Source organism: Columba livia, chromosome 3 (assembly GCF_036013475.1).
Source record: "Columba livia isolate bColLiv1 breed racing homer chromosome 3, bColLiv1.pat.W.v2, whole genome shotgun sequence".
NCBI lineage: Eukaryota > Metazoa > Chordata > Aves > Columbiformes > Columbidae > Columba > Columba livia.
The window spans coordinates 63,869,683-63,886,194 of NC_088604.1; the positions used below are offsets into that span (position 1 = coordinate 63,869,683).

The window sequence follows — 16,512 nt, forward strand, 5'->3', positions numbered from 1 at the left end:
TTCAGGTAACCTGTATAAAATTTTGTTGCTTCCGTAACAGCTCTAAACATTATGGCTGTAATTGCAATTCTACTGCTTTGCCTTTTTGTCTTCAGTAAGATCTCTAGGCTAAGAAAATGCTTTCTTAGATAACTTATAGATCTAGAAATTGTCTCCACATAAAACTGCTATGTGGCTTCCCAGGAGTAAAACAGGCTAAGTGCCTGAAAGGAAGAGAGTGAAAAAAACCTCTGAAATCTAAGAACATACAAAACATCGAAGTAGACAGTTTTCAATACATAGGTCATAGCAGGGAACACTATCAGGGCATTAGGTTCGATCATGTATTAGAGGAAAAAAAGCAGCCTTGCACACCCAGGAAATATTCTACAAGATCCTCCAGTTTCATGTAAAAATGACATGCTCCATACTGCAGCAGACAGTTCAGGAAAGATTAAAATAGAAAGACAGCCAGTTGTCCTATGTTGGTGCATTAAAAAGGTGTTTCCTAGCTCACCTTAGCCACTTTGTTCTGCTTTCATCTACTTGCACCTATGGGGCAAATGTTTGGATGCTGTGCAGCCACATAGAGAAACAACATTTGTGAACAGCATTTACAGAAGCCATCAAAGTGCAGTGAAGGAAGAGACTACATGTAACTTTATGGCGCTATCTAGCCTTCACTGTAACAAATTAACAACTGAATCAAAACAGTTCAGTCCCCATTCATTTAGAATTATGTTCTGCAAGGTGAGCCCTAGAAACTTTTTACATAGCATATATCCTGAAGACACAACTGTTGTTATGATTAATCTCACAGCAGCATTGCCCTAGATTGCTGAGATATCTGTGTTAGATCACTCCTTCCTCCGTAAATAAACACCAACCCACACAGGACTGGTTAACCAAGGGTTCTGTATTGCACAACTCAGCAGCCAATAGTGCACAGTAGTGTTTATAAGATCATATCTCTCTTCCATGCAGATGCTCTTATTCATTTGCACAGCTTGCCAAATATTCATTTAAAAATTCATACCAACAGCTTCATTAAAGAAGCTATCTCCTCTATCTTCCAAGCTCTAAGTAAGAAAGAAACTTGACAAAAGAAGAGTCAGAGTGCTTACTGAGGAAGTCAAAAGAAGTGTTAGGACTGTTCTGACCTGACACTTGTTGCATGTAACCTTGCCCCCCCCACAAGACACACAGCAGTGTAATCAATCTCTCTTGCAGTTTTGTTCAGCTTTTCTCTTTCATTCACTGACATATTTTTATCTATCTGACCAGAAAATGGTTATTTTCTACCAAAATCCTTCATGACAAAGGAATACAAAGAGATTTTTATCTTAGCTCGTATGTCCTAAAAACAGTTCTGCAGAAGTCCCTCATATTTATTCCATGGAACTTATTTATTTAGAGAGGCCGGATACATGTTCTGATTACGATGTTTGGACTGAATATTGCTATATATGCCTCCCACCTGATCAGGAGTTACAAACATTCAATGTAGAAATCACTCATCCCTTTGGTTCAGTGAACAGGGATTTAGCAATGACTCCGTGTATCGCACTCCTGCTGGCATGGCTGGAAGCAATGCCACCTGCTATTTTGGGAGATACGTTTCCGTGGAGCAGTCATCAACATCCCACACTTACCCACAAAAGGAAGTTTAATGAAACTTGGCCTTCCACTTTACAAGACCGTAGAAAATGTTTCACTTTTAAGCCTGGACTGTTTATAAACCAGTTCAAATGATTGTCATCAGAATCACAAATAGCATCCAAAACTTTCATCCATTTGTCAGTTTAACACCTCAGACTCCACAGTGCAGTAAACTATGGGAGTGCACCAGGGTCCTTGTGTATGTTTTAACTCCTCTGCAAAGTGAACAGGCTGGTTTAATTTTGATTCCCTAAAGTCATTTTAGTTCTGTTCTTTACAATATCAGTCATGGATTCTTTGGACACTTCACCCTGCTTAACCTCATCACTAATACATAGAAATCAGCTTCTGCAGGTAATCATAGAGACTTTAAAGCATGTGCTGAATGCATTTATAACTGGCTTCCTTCTCTCTCATTTGCAGTATTCAAAATGCCATCCATCAGAGGATGATTCAGTGCCATCCCCTAAACCTATTAACTGCTTCCTGGGTTTCCATCACTGTCAGCTTCCTCTTCATTCACTGACATTCTGACATTTGAATTTCCACTAACATTTCCATTATAACAGTTCTTGCAGAATAACAAAACTCTTCAATTAAATGAAGTTTTAAGAGAAAAAGCAAGCTGCTAGGTTAGAAAGAACCATGTTTACAATACTAACCCTAATATAAAATGTAAAGAATGTTAGTTGCATTTTCAAAATTCAGAGGAAGATGATCTATCAGTTATTAATTATTAATGGGTATATCCATCTATCAATCATCCATTACTAATTTGATTTAGCTTATACTGCAAAAAGTTCACACAGTGTTACTGTGAGGACCATGTTGAAGGCAGCCAGTCTTTCTTCCTTAATTTTGTAATGTAAGCTAAACTACACCTACATTTTGCACAAGATCTTAGCTTTTATATTTGTCCCTGTCAGGCGCCTGTTCTGTTTTGCTTCACCCTTCAACTTACATGTTTTCCACCATCACAGAAAACCGCATCACTTGTGGGACTGGTTATTATGTCTTCTTCCTCCTTGCAGTTCCTTTTGGTCAGAATATCACTATCATTTTGGGCACCAGCGATGAACTGTTGAAGACTGGGTGTACTTTTAATCTGTAAGAAATTCAGCACATAATTTCTTTTAATTTAAGAAAAATGTCCTGATTTGTTCAGGAATGCTATCAGAAAAAAAAATAAATCAGTAAATATTTATAATTCACTCTGATCAACATCACGCGGGTGGCACACTTTCAAAGACAATGTAATAATTTAAAAGTTGATTTACAACTCTGTCATCTCAGCCAGCAGTACATTCATTATATTAATAATTTTCTAAAAATCAACATACCATCACCTAATCTAAGGATCACTACCATAGCAATTACTAACAGCAGTCTACTAATAACACACCAAAGTAGCAATATACTAATAAAAGGCCTAATACTAATTAGCCTTTAACAAAACAGTAATTTTGCAAGAAAACAAACAAATCTTGCCTTCAGGAAAATAAAAAAAAAAATAAAAGAGTATTCTGCAATATGCATGACACATGTCTGTGTCTATCTATGCAATAAAGAACATATGTTGAAAGATACTTCAAAACAGAAAGAGACTCACAAGTTCTTAAGTTCTTATTTAGCTTTGATTATAGCAAAAGTTCAAATTTCAGAGGTGTTCTTGACTTTGCTTTGACTAAGTCCATTTGCCTTTCCAATTTCCCCATGAAAACCCTGATAATTTTGGAAAATTAAGATATATTATAGCAAAACTCCCCAAGATCTACCTTAAGCCACCTCTGTTACCAATAAGAACAGTTAATAGAATGAAGTGCCAAAAGACTAATACACATGGCTAGAAATACGCTGAAAATAGATTTTAGCTCATTCTGGCACACCACTACCTCTGAGTAATACAATCTGTGAAAAGTATGTTCACAGTTCAGTGGGTAGGAAAAGAGTGAGGTAAGAAATTTTACAGGGTTAAGATGTAAGAAAATAATTTCTTCCAAAAAACTGTATAACAGGGATTACCTGAAAGACTAGAAAGAATATAATGTGACCAAATCAACTAAAAGATTGGGACATATTTGCATAGAAGAAACAGATAATATATATTTAATAGACCTGGGAACCCTACCTGCACCATCAGCAGAAAGCGGTAAAGAATGAGGACAACAGAGGAGACAATATATTGAGATTACTTCTGAAAAAACAGGATGTGCAAAATCCAAACCAGTACATTGTTACTACAACACACAGAAATTGTTATGTGCAGCCCAGCTCTAACGTGGGCAGCAGCCTGGATCTGCTGTCACGGGAAGGGCTACCCACAGCTGCCCACGCACCACAACCAACCCCCAGAGCTTGTACATGCTGCTTGTTCCCCCAGTGAGGCAGGTATATGAACTTTAATAAACTTCAAGATTGTGATGGTGAGAGCCCATAGAAAACTTTCTAAAGCCAGATTTTACACTGGCTGGTAGCTTTTGCCATTGGATTGATTATTCACTATTACTGAAGTTAAATATAATCTCTTTCAACTTCAATTTGAGGGAATCAAGCTCAAACCATACCACAGATTTGGCAAACTTACTTAAACACATCTTGCTCTAGAGACTGAAGTGGTGCCCCAGTCTTGTGCTCTGCACATTCAAGATGGCAGAGTTACAGTTAATACTTCCCAGTCATTCCTAAGAGATAAAATGCACACTTTCTAGGGGAAAACAAAATAAAACAAAAACACCACACCACACCTGTTTCAATTCATTCTCCAAAAATGAAAGTCCTTTCTGGGGTGGAAATCACAACAAGGAAGATTTCCACATCATATTTTGTTACAAATTTGAGTAATTAGTTGTTTTGCAAGTGTAATTTAAATCAGGTTCTGTCCCTAAGCTTAAGTCATAGTTCAAGTAAGGATGCAAACATCTACCCTTATTTAATGAAAACAAAGATGGAAAACAAAAAATAAATTGAAGAAAGATACAATACTGGCATTGACAGAGATTAACAATTTTAAAAATCACAGTAAAGATACAGAAAGCTCTCATGTAAGTGCAGAGGCAGACAAGCAAAATTTCCATCAATATTAAAAAACCTAAATGGCAAAGACGACATTCACAAGAAAAAAAGACAACAGTAACTCCAGTAAAACTAAAATTCTAGCTTTAATATAGTCTAACTGGTTTGAATGAAACAAAAGCTCCCTGATTCAGAGAAACAGAGCTCTGACAGACAAACAACATGGAAATCTTTCAAAATCTGTAATGCAGAAGGTGGACATAAATTAAGTCCTCAATCTTTAAACTGGCAATTAAAACCCCACACAAATACTCTGGAATCTCCTACTAATAGATTTCCCAAGCCAGAGAATCTATACCCATCTTTTAAACCTGATGGGCTGTGCATGATCAGCATGCAATGAAGCATAGCTAATATTCATATTATCTCCAACTCTGATGTTTTTGGTGCATTAAGAGGGGTGCTCTGCCAGTGGAATAGAGAAAGTAACACTGAAATGTGGTTTGTCACAATGGAAGCAGCACTTGGGTAGTTAATAACTGTTACCAATTTTATTTATAATACAGTTGCATACAAAAACACCAGAACTAATTTCATAGAGTTCACAGGCCTTGCTGGACCAATTCAAACCATCAGCCCATGTGTTCTGACATCCTGTCTCTTCCAGTTATCGCCACCTAATGCTTCAGAGGAAAGTGCAAAGAGTGCACCAAGGGAGCTGTGAGTAATATTTGCCATGAGGTCTGGCCCAAAGCAAAGGCTTTTCTCAGCATCTAATTCAGGCACTTAGCAGACCACATTTACCTCATTCAGATGAAGAATAAGGCAATTCAGTAAGTACCCACTATGTGGAAAATTGAGCATGGACAAAGTTCAGTTATTTGAGAGGTGAAAGTGTACAAAACAAAACAGTCAGTGTAACTTTAAAGCAGATCTGTGACATCATCTTCAGCCCTGCACAATTCGTGGAAAAACTGATGACTGGATTTTTCTCAAACTTCTCAAGAAAATACTGAAAGCTAGAGACTGTAACCAAAGCAAAAGGAAAAAGGAAGTTGCCCAGCAACTAACAGCAGTCAACATTTTCTCCTTGCCAAATTGAAAAGCCCTCGGAAAGTATCACGATGGGTTTTGGATGGCCATAGCTTGGTCCTATTCAGTAGCCAGAGGAACAGGACAACAGACAGAGCACTTCCCTGTAGGCCCAGCAGTCACACAGAGCAGACATCAATCAGCTTCAAGAGACTGCGAGCGCCTGAGAGCAAAATGACCCATCCTCCTCCTCCCTCTGTGGAGTTCTTTGTAAAATCTCAGTCTCACATTTCAGTTCTGGGCTGAAATCAAGTGTGCAGACTCAGTCAAAAACCTTGTGAAGAATAAGAGTTCTGGCCGCAGTCAGTGAACATCAGCTAAGCCCTGCTCATATAATACAAGTAAAATTCCACTGTGTAAGTCATTATTCTTGCAAATATGTTCCATTCCTGAAACAGCCCTCATGGTTACAGACTGTGTATAATAATATGGATACCCTGCTTGTAATGTTGATGGCAGTGTCAGACTGGCTCCTCCTTTGCTTCCTTCTTTCCACATTCTGCCCATAATCTGTGGTTAGGAGGCATCTGTCAGCCATGTCATTCTGGGACTTAGAAATTTCTGAAGTGAAAATAAAAGACAAAAGTCACTATAACAAACATTGCAAGCAATCTGTAAATTTATAGGTCCATTACGTAGCTTTCCAACTTTTATTCTGCAATTTTAGTATTGATCTCCTAAGACTGGGAAAGAGATGAGAGGGTAAGTGTTCATCCCAGTTTGTATAATTATATATTGCCTAACTAAATCTTTCCTGCTGTTTGAACTAGAAATTAAACTCCTTGTTTCCTATCATTATAGCTGCTGCAAGGAATTGTTGTATGCTATCAAATACAGTTTCCTCACAGAAGTAGCTACTAAAGACCCTATATATAGCTTGATTTTGAAAAAGCAGTTTGGTTTGATTCAGGATAAAAGCAAGATCATGATAACAACATGAACCAACCCAGCAATGGAAATTAGAAAGCAGAGTGTATTGGAAAGTATTTAGAAATTGATCCAAAATATGGATGAAAGGAGAGATGTTACATACTCTGGCCCCCAACCACCTATAACTTTAAGAACATGAGTGGCCCTCATTGACTTCATGACATTACTCATATGGATAAGCTTATGTCCATAATTAAGTACCTTACTGAATTAGCACTTCAGTAACATCTAGTTTATTATCAAATAAATCTATAGGACAATTACACATTTAGTGCACCACTTTTTGCTTCTTATTCCTTGGGGTACAGTCAGACTTCACTTAAAGGGAAGGGCAGCACTCACCCATGATTTTTGAAGCTGAAAACTAGCAGGCTTAGCAGCATACTTTGTTGTAAATCCCAGGTAGTCTCTCATGAAGAATTAATAACTTATAAGTGGTACATGAAATAGCTATCGTATGTTTAATTCATACAGAAGAAATAAATATTTCTCCCACAGCGGGAGCCTCTGTGGAAGAACCTCAGACAGCAGACAATATGTCATTATGGCATTCAAAAACAGTGGCACTCTTAAATGTGATTTTTAAAGCTATCTTGGGTTAATTTTTTTCCTAGCAGCAATCAGTCCTCAGATGTTTACTGTACTCTGTGTACACCATTAAGGCATCATGTGACATATTCACAGGCAGGCTCAATTAAGTCATCTCTGACTGTAAATGAAACCAGGTTTTTAAAACACACAGTGAAATCAGAGATCATAAAAGAGACTGGAGTGAAAGATCTAATGGAATAGATACAATCTGAGTAGCTTGACCAGCAGTAGAAGCAGAAACACAAGCTTGCCTCACACTCTTAAAACAAACAGGTTACAGAACAGGTTACTGTGAGAAAAAAAAAGATTGTTCAGTTTTCATATCTATTCCTCCTTTCACTTCTCTACCCAATTGGTCAGTAAGACCAACACTATAGTGCCAAGGGCAATTTTGCACTGCAAATAAAACTACAACCAGCAACTCATTTTACATTCACCAAGTGGCAACCACTGGATTATAATCTCCTGTTCCTGCCAAGCCACACTGGAACAGGAGGTAACAGCATACAGAGCAGGCTGCACAACAGCAGCATTGTGTTACACGTGCTAATCCTTTGTTCCTGCTGCTCTCAGATGCACACACACACTGGCTCCAGTGATAGAATCAGGAGCACAATGAGGTTTTCCAGGTTTATTTACTGCAATACACACGAGCTGGCTGTACTAAATACCTCTTCAAACCAGGACATTTTTATCTAGAAAAGATATAGAATACTAACTTTAGATACTCGTGACCAAAAGCATTTATCAGCACAGTATCAAGTTACATTAAGAGGCCACATTGTCTGAAAAAGCTGTTTTCTTAAGAGGCCCCAGTCTTTCTCTCTGTAAGACTTCCTATACTTTTAATTATTTACTTCAGTGATTGCAACAGCCTGTTATTTTTTCACAGATTAAAAGGTTCTGCCTTAAGGATGATAGCACCTGAATGGGGTTAAACATACAGCTGAACTGAGCTGACAACTTGCTGCCATCCCCTCTCTGCAACCACTGTTCCTCCCTCCTCAGTCCCTGGCTCCCAGCCACATGGCCCAACACCCTCTGTTGTACAGGCTCCAACACATATAACCCACCTTGCACCTATTTAACTCACTAAACTGGTGAAAAAGTATCTATATGTTTTGTCTGGGTTAATGTTCTGCCCTTTTAATTAGTAAAATAAGTTTCCAGAGGAGTCCAGAAATACTGGTGCTAATTCAAGTTAAACAATAGCACCATAAGGCCAGAAACAGAGAGAAGACAGGCATGGGGGGAGAAGGACCTTCCTTTTGATAGCTGTGAACTATTAAATTAGCTTGCTTTAGTCCTGACAGTCTTTACCAGTAACTGTGGGATATGACCAGGCTTCAAACTAACTAAATTACCTTGCATCCAGTTCTGTGCTACTTCAGCTCTCTGCTTCCAGTAACAAATATCCTACACCACCCTACATTACACTCCCATTGAGGACAGACAGCCATTGTGTCCCTGCATAGCTTTAAAATGTGTTCACGCAGGCACAACAATAAATTTGTGTACTTAAAGGAGAACAGGTCTTTAGGGTGAGTGGAAGAAGTTAGAGGAAAGACCAAATGAGAGCTAAGACAAGATGTACAGGGAAAAGCAGAAAAGCACTAAAGCCAAGTCTATTTGGGCCTAATATCACATTTGCAGATGTCTAAGATGAAGCTAGTAAGAAAACACTAAGTTTGTTCAAAGACATGCAAATGTGCAAGCCCCTGTAATCTTCCTAAGGCTCAGAGGTTGTTTCCTTCTGGTCACTGATGCCTTTAATTTGTTCTTCACACAGGCTGTCTGTCCTCAGCGTAGTTAGCCTTAGAGGTGCATACACAGTCTGCACCCTAAAGAACAGCAGGCAGCACAAATGTACAGGAGTATCCGAATGAAAGAAGAGTTGTTAGGACTGGCTGGCTCTTTGAATAAGCACTGAAAAAAACCCCACAACTAGACAGACTCCGAAGAAGGAGGGAAGTTCTCTTGAAAACTGCCAGTGAATGAAAACTCTACTTCCATTACATGACAGATACTTCGACACGGTCAGCTGGGTTTCAGTCAGATAGATAACACAAAGATCACTACAGGAGAAAGTGGTTATTACACTGTACTAACATGAGTGAAATATACTGCATCTGAATACCCAGTAAACTTAAAAATAACATTATACGGTCTTTTCACATCTTTACAGGAAAGGCATTCTGAGTTGATATCATCAGCTTGTTAAACAACTAGCAGAATACTGAAGGAGAATTAGACTTACTGTATTATTTTTCAGGTTGGCTCAGTCTTGGCATTAGTCACTTCAGACACTAGTCAATGCCCTTTGTTTATAACTATTTTTTGGCGGGTACTTTGGCCAAAGAAATTGAAACATTTTACTACATTACTCTAGAATGACAAAGCGGTGAAAGCTACTTACTTTTTATATGTGTTGTGAGAGACAAAAACAAGTTTTCCACGGATTTATTAAAACTTTTAGACTGTCTGAGTTCCTGCAAATGGGAGATTCCAAGAGTAAGAAAACACAAAATATTTGCTGTTTTAAAGTTGCCATGATCACATACCTACAGATCACATAATAACCAGATGGTAAGGCTGCAGCCCTTTGCTCAACTCTGTAGACAAATATGTTGATGTGCTTGAAAACTGTCACACCAATGTATGAAGATGGAAAATGATCTTTACAGTTCCATACTTTTGATATACAAGTGGAACTCCTTGAAGGAAGATCACATAGCAATTTCATAAATACAACTAATTACATCACTGATTTGTTGTGATGTATTTAACACTTCAAGTAGAAAAGTTCTAACTAGTACAGATGCTCCTGTGCCTCTCAGTCAGAGAGTTTTCATCAAACTCCAGGTAAGCCCATATTAGAATGTTTACAGAACTGCAATGGGCTTCAAAATCGTGGCCTCAGGACCCAGGTCAAAAAGAACTGAAATAGTAAGTTAGTGTGATTTCAATGAGTTCTGAGCCATGTCCTACTATTCTGTCCACTAGAAATTGTACTGCCAAGGCAGCCATCAAATCCACTGTTTTCCACTCAGTAATGAAAGTAACACATGGAATAATCACTTTATAAATGCCTGTTGAACATCATAGGATGATAGGATCTTTCTGGAGAGGACCTCAGGAGATCTCAATCCAGCCTTCCTGTAGTGATGGACCAAAAAACTGGTGCAGTATTCTAATGCCAAGTAGAGAGGGTTAATCACTTGCCTCATAAACTAAAAACTAACTGAAAACATCCCTCATTATAGACTCTGACTTTTGTCTCCTACTCCTAATGTAGTATTAAAAAAAAAAAGTCAAGTGAACATAAGGCAGCATTTATACTCTTAACACAATGCTACAGCAGTTGCTGTTCACTGCATTTCTGTGGCTGGCCTTTTCATATCAATGACAGTCTAAGAATTGCGTGCATTTGCATATTTTGCAGATATGTATATTTACCGTCACGTTGCTTCCTGCTGTGGATTCTGTGAAAGGAGGCGGAGTTGGAGGCACAACAGAAATTTTACTAGAAATTTAAGAGACAAACAGTGTAACAATTAATATATTATGCTAAGAGATGGCTAAATAAGCCATGTTTGTACACAGTACCTTTATTCCCTGTCTTTCCTGCAATCTAAAAATCTGGGTTGAGATCCCGCGTCTTTAAGAGCTGCAGCACAGGCTCACTCTCTGTTTGTAAGAGTTAGGACTACCTTTCTATCTTCTCAATTTTGGGCTGCTCGAGGCAGATTTACTAATTTAAAACAATCACGAAGACCTATTTTAGAACAGGCTTCCAAGACACTGTTAAAATACAATTCCTGTGTAACGCACCCCAGCCCTGTTTCAGAGATGTTTTCAGAAAACAGTCATCTGTATTTACAATACTAAAAAGATCCTTTCTTGCCTGGGCCCAGAGCTGTTAGAGCCCTTTTACAGCATTCCAGCCATTTACCTGCTGAAAAGACCCCTGGTTTAAAAAAAATTAAAATAAAATAAATAAATTAAAAAAAAAAAAAAAAGTTTTCTGACAGAATCTGTTATCAGGGCACAACCACAGACCCTAAAGGCAGCCAGCGAATTTCCTTTTCGATTCTCTCCTACTTTAACCACACCTAGATAAAAGCAAGGCTTTATGCAGCCCTGGTTAGGATCATATCTAGCTGAATGTAAGTTTCTGTCTTATGCAGCTATGCCTTGACAGATAATTATAATAAAATTGAGGCCGTGTCTTTGTATATTATTTTACTTCCAGAAAAAGTAAGAGAGTTTCTTTTATACAATATAATTTAAGTATACTGTTATTACATTTTATATCACTAGTAAAAACTTAGGTATCATCTTGCTTAGGTCTCAAGTCAAAGTATTTATTCAGAGTAAACTACATTTTTTACTTGTTTTAAGTTTTGGTGAGCAGATATGCCTTACCAAATTCAGAGCTTCTTGTCTACTGTTCAGCCTAAAGCTATCAAACCAGCAATATCTCCCATTGAGCAAATAATGATGCTGTTGCTATTATACCTAGTAAATAATTCTCATCTCTGATCATTTAAAAGTAGTGTGTATATTTGAAAGATAATGGTGTAAGTGGTTATGCCAAAAATATAAGCAGATATAACAACAATACTGCACACCCCTTCATTTCACGTAAATATGAAACCATTACTCTAAACAGCACTCTCTTTTGGACTTGAGACCCTTTCTATGGATTGCTGAGAGATAAACATGGTATTTTTTCTATGTTTTTATCATCTCTACTCCAAAAATATTGAATTTGTTTTTCATAATAAAAATATACAAACTACTGGCTGGTTTATAACATAGAATATATCACCTATACAAATTCTCAGTGTCCTAGGATGATTTGTTCTTTTATGACTCTTACCTCAGCTCCTGATAAGACTTCAAGATCTTTGCACCAACTGTTTCATGTCTGCCTGTGAAGGAGAAACAAAACAAACACCCAAAGGTCATTTAGCAACACAGCAGATACTAAGGCCTCAGTGCCTTTTCAGGAACTGGCCTGTATTTACAAAAGCTCACACACATGCAAGCCAGGAGTGAAATCATCTCCCACCTGACATACCAGTGCACATGCCAAGCAACACACAAGTCTCTCCTGTATCAAACTCTATTGTGTCTCCACCTTCTCCTCTCGCAGTTGACACCAGCTCTTCACAAATGCTGAGAACAATCACGTACAGCTGCTAACAGGCCCATTCCTATGAGTTGCTAAGTGCCCTCAGCCTCCTGAGGTCCAGGGGCCCACAGCACTGAAGCACACTTTAGCCATAGAACTCAAACACTATGGAAAGCTTGAAAGTGTGTACAAGAGTAGGCACATGGTCATCTCTTGCATCTTATGAAAAATTCTTTTCACTTTTCTACTAGATACCTGAACAATCATGAAAACACATGACTAAGCTCATAAACATAAGTAAACCCCTTTGCTAAGGCCATCACTGTGGGGAAATAGCAACCATGTCACGTTCCTCAGGTGAGCAGCCACATGGTGTAAAGAACACCGAGAGACAAGCTCTCCATCAGGCACAAACAATGAAAACTCATAAAAACGTAGTTTGTTCCTGAGTGATTTCAAACAAAAAGAAGACCAAATGCATGTAACAAATGGCCAACTGAAAATATCTGAGGTGGCTTTAATCACTAATCGTTGCTAATACATAAAGTTGCATGTAATCCATGCTTTGCTGAAAATGTCATTAATTATAATGTATTACCTACATATAAGTAGCAGACCCCTGTGGTGGTAGACACAATAATCAACTTATTGATGTTACAAATTTCGATCAGAACTCCAGACTTGAAGCTCTGTTACTAAAAGTAATATTTGGTATCTTGATTTTTTGCAGTATTAAATTACTTCTTAGATTTTTATTTTTTTTTTTTTTTTAAGTCAGGAAAGGCAATCTATCACTTCCACGAAAATATGATTTTAATTCTTTAGGTAAAAGTTAAACAAAATTAATAAGAGGCATACTGAGGTAACTTTTTTTTTTACTCTGCAACATGAGAAAACTCCACTGTAACATGTATTTTTTCAGTTAGTGAATACTTCACTTGTGTTATATGTTCACACCAAAAGAGGGCACTGTCTGTCCAGGCTTGAAGGATACATAACTACAATGGTGGCTGTTTTTCAAAGGTTGCCATTTTTAAATCCCTTTAATTAAATTAGTTGGTCTAATCAAAAGGATCTAAACAAAACATATTTCTCTCTACAGGCTTATCTTCTGTACATCCTTTGATCTTTGTGCATTCAACTGTGTTAACAATAGACTAACTAAGCAAAATGCTTCATGTGCCAGCAAAGCTTTGATAATGCAAGGTGAGAACTCATCTATTTTACTGGAAAGAGGGACATTCAATACCTTGCAATATCGGATTCAGTGTCTGAGAACAATATAACATTTTCCAGTAACTGTGAGAAATTGTTAAAAATACCAGCTTTAGACTAACTGGAAAGAATATGAGGGAAAAATTACTAAAAATGGTTATAGAATACCACTGTGCTTTAAAAGATCAGTCAACTAATACTTTAAAATCAGAAATTCTATTAGCTAGAATGGAATTCAGTGAAATCTTTTAAATTCTAAATGAATTGTTTAGCAGGAACTGTAGCTCAGTTTCTTAATATTCTACCTGCTATATTTCATGAATACCGACTACCAAAAATTTGCCTATGTTCTTCCATTTATAAACTACTTCCTGTTCAAGTTTCCCAAGGGATATTTAAGGTCCAGTGCCTTCCTTTTTATCAGATATTCTTAAATCTGGAGAGGATGCAGATACTGGAAGTGAAATTAAAACTAACATCTAGCTACAGTCAGGCACAAAGTTAGACAGTTGCTGGTCTGAAGTGGCGCATGAAGGAAAGAGGAAGGAAATCCTCTCCACCTCATTAGTCATTGTAGGTGAAACTGAAGACTAACAGCCCCTTGGCTGGTAAAACACATAGGGCAATCAATCCACATCCTCTGTAATTTCTTTTAGGGTTTTGTATATCTAATTGCACTGAAAAGTCCGAACACAAGGCAATGGTGCAGCTGGCTGAAAGTAAAGAAACAGTAGGCATTTAGCTCTCTGTTGGTTTATAGCTATAGATGATGTGGGTTTTTTGGTTTTTGTTTTGTTTTTTCTTTCATTCCATTCTGTTATTTCCTTAAGCTTTAGAATTTTCTCGTGAAAACAATTGGAGTTTTAACTTTGACAAACAATGGATGCAAGATCATTTCCTTCCTGCACATATATTTTAACATGTCTGTATTTATTTCACGTCATTGTACTTCTTAGAAGCTTTACACATCCATTAATTCAAATTGATATGGCCAGCAATTTTCTTATTATTAATTCAAAACTAATTATACTTTTAGGTACACTCTGCTAGTTCGTGTTCATGTTTTATTTAGCGCATAGACAGATGCACTGTATGATAATTTCTGACAAGTATTTCAGCAAGTGGAAGAAACATTAAATATAGTGGCAGACTACATTCTATGTTTCACCTAGATGAAGACTACACATTACACAGCAGTTTATGGTGTTTCAGCAATTACCTTCCCCTGGGTATTTCTTTGCCCGTTCCTCAAAAAACCATTCACCGGTCTTTACTTTCACATCTCTGAAAAACAAGCAGAAGATATTTGAACCAACATTTTCCAAAATGTGTTTCTTCAATTATTTGATAACCATTTAACAATCCAACAATCCTTCTTAAACCTACCATAAAACTAGAATTTCATGACTGCTCACTCTATTGGCTGATTTTGCTGCAAACAAAGGATCCTTCCCTTCCATTATTTCTTTTTTTCCCTTTTGCTATGTAGGACGGCCATGGAAAGCAGGACATACTGCTCCAAAGCTGGGAGTCCTGGGCCTAACTCCAGTCTTTCTACCCAACTCATGTAACAGCCCCAGGCACTTTTGCTGACACCGCTGCTTGCAGCTACAACCCTGTCTGAGAAGCAGGGCAAGTCAGTGAGAGGACATGCTCTCACACAGAACTTAGGGTGGCCACCAGGAAGCAATGAGCTCCACAACCCTGATGCTGTGATGGCTTCATAGCCCATCTCTATTTTGCAGAGATTGATATCAATGATGGCAACATTATACACAGGCACCAGGAATATTAAGCTAAGCTATGATGATCAAATGTGTGAGAACAAAGCTAATAAAGAAATATCCTCATCAGGTAAAACACACTAACCTCCTTCATAGAAATACCTTTCTTTCTAGACTCCTAGAAGACAGAAGTCCTTTAAAAAGCACACTGTATCAACTCCATTCACATAAGACATGCCTCTTCCAGGTGAAAGATACACATTCTGCCAGTCCACAAAGCTTTTAAAATTTACTATTTTGTAAACAACAAACATTCACCTACCTCAGCTCTTCCACTGAGGCATTTAAACATATTCCTTACAAACATGACCCTAGTGTCTAGGAGAGAATCTCAGTAGTGCTGCTGCTGCTAATGTTTTGTTCAGGAAAAAATACTATAGTGGTAAACAAGACTCAAAATGATGATTGCTTAGGACATGAAAATCAGCTCTTACATTTCTTAGTTGTCCTATTTTTCCATCACGGGAGTAAACAAAAGGCACTAATAGCATTTACCACGCTGCTGCACTCCCACCCTTCTTGACAGTTGCAGCCTTGATGTAAAACTCACTGAAAGCAACAGGAGTCTGACTAATTTTAATGGACTTTGCATAGTGACTAAACAAGATCAAATGTGCTGTCTCTTTGCCATAAAGAGAATTTTAATGACAGCTGAAGAATTCCTTTATATTAGCAAGGAAAAAAAAAAGTAATTTCCTCAAGAAATAATAAAAATGTCTTTCAATTAATTTAAATAATACTTTAATGGTTTTACCACTAAATATCTGGACAAGCTTATGAAATAATTAAGGGTGTGCAGCACTATACAAGGCAGCTTAAAAACTAACTACTCTATAGGGGTTTTAACTCTGGCCACCAAATAACTGGAAACCAATTTAAGAGAAGAGGAAATGGGGGAGGTACCTAGAGGAGAATATGGAAAGATAATTTCTTAACCTTTCCATTTAGTGCTTGTAGCATGAAGCACAGATAGTGAAATATATGCATTAAAATTTACTAACTGGCTTGTATCAGATATAGATGGAGCTAATCTGCCTATTTTATGTATAAATAGTGAAATAAACTGAGGATTTGGAGAACACCTTTCTAGTGATAGTTTATAGTGTCTTTCAA

The 16,512-nt window shown here is 37.6% G+C and overlaps 1 protein-coding gene across 2 annotated transcripts in view; it reads right to left on the bottom strand.

The window, feature by feature from the left end:
• Nucleotides 1-16,512, bottom strand: part of SYTL3 (synaptotagmin like 3) — a 37,424-nt gene that overhangs the window by 14,307 nt on the left and 6,605 nt on the right. For both annotated transcript variants that reach the window (XM_065057269.1, XM_065057271.1), the window contains 6 exons: nt 14,835-14,899; nt 12,146-12,197; nt 10,720-10,786; nt 9,680-9,752; nt 6,179-6,303; nt 2,600-2,743 (listed from right to left, as the gene is read on the bottom strand). In XM_065057269.1, the coding sequence (XP_064913341.1) occupies nt 2,600-2,743; nt 6,179-6,303; nt 9,680-9,752; nt 10,720-10,786; nt 12,146-12,197; nt 14,835-14,899 (526 nt within the window). The remainder of the gene's footprint in view (nt 1-2,599; nt 2,744-6,178; nt 6,304-9,679; nt 9,753-10,719; nt 10,787-12,145; nt 12,198-14,834; nt 14,900-16,512) is intronic.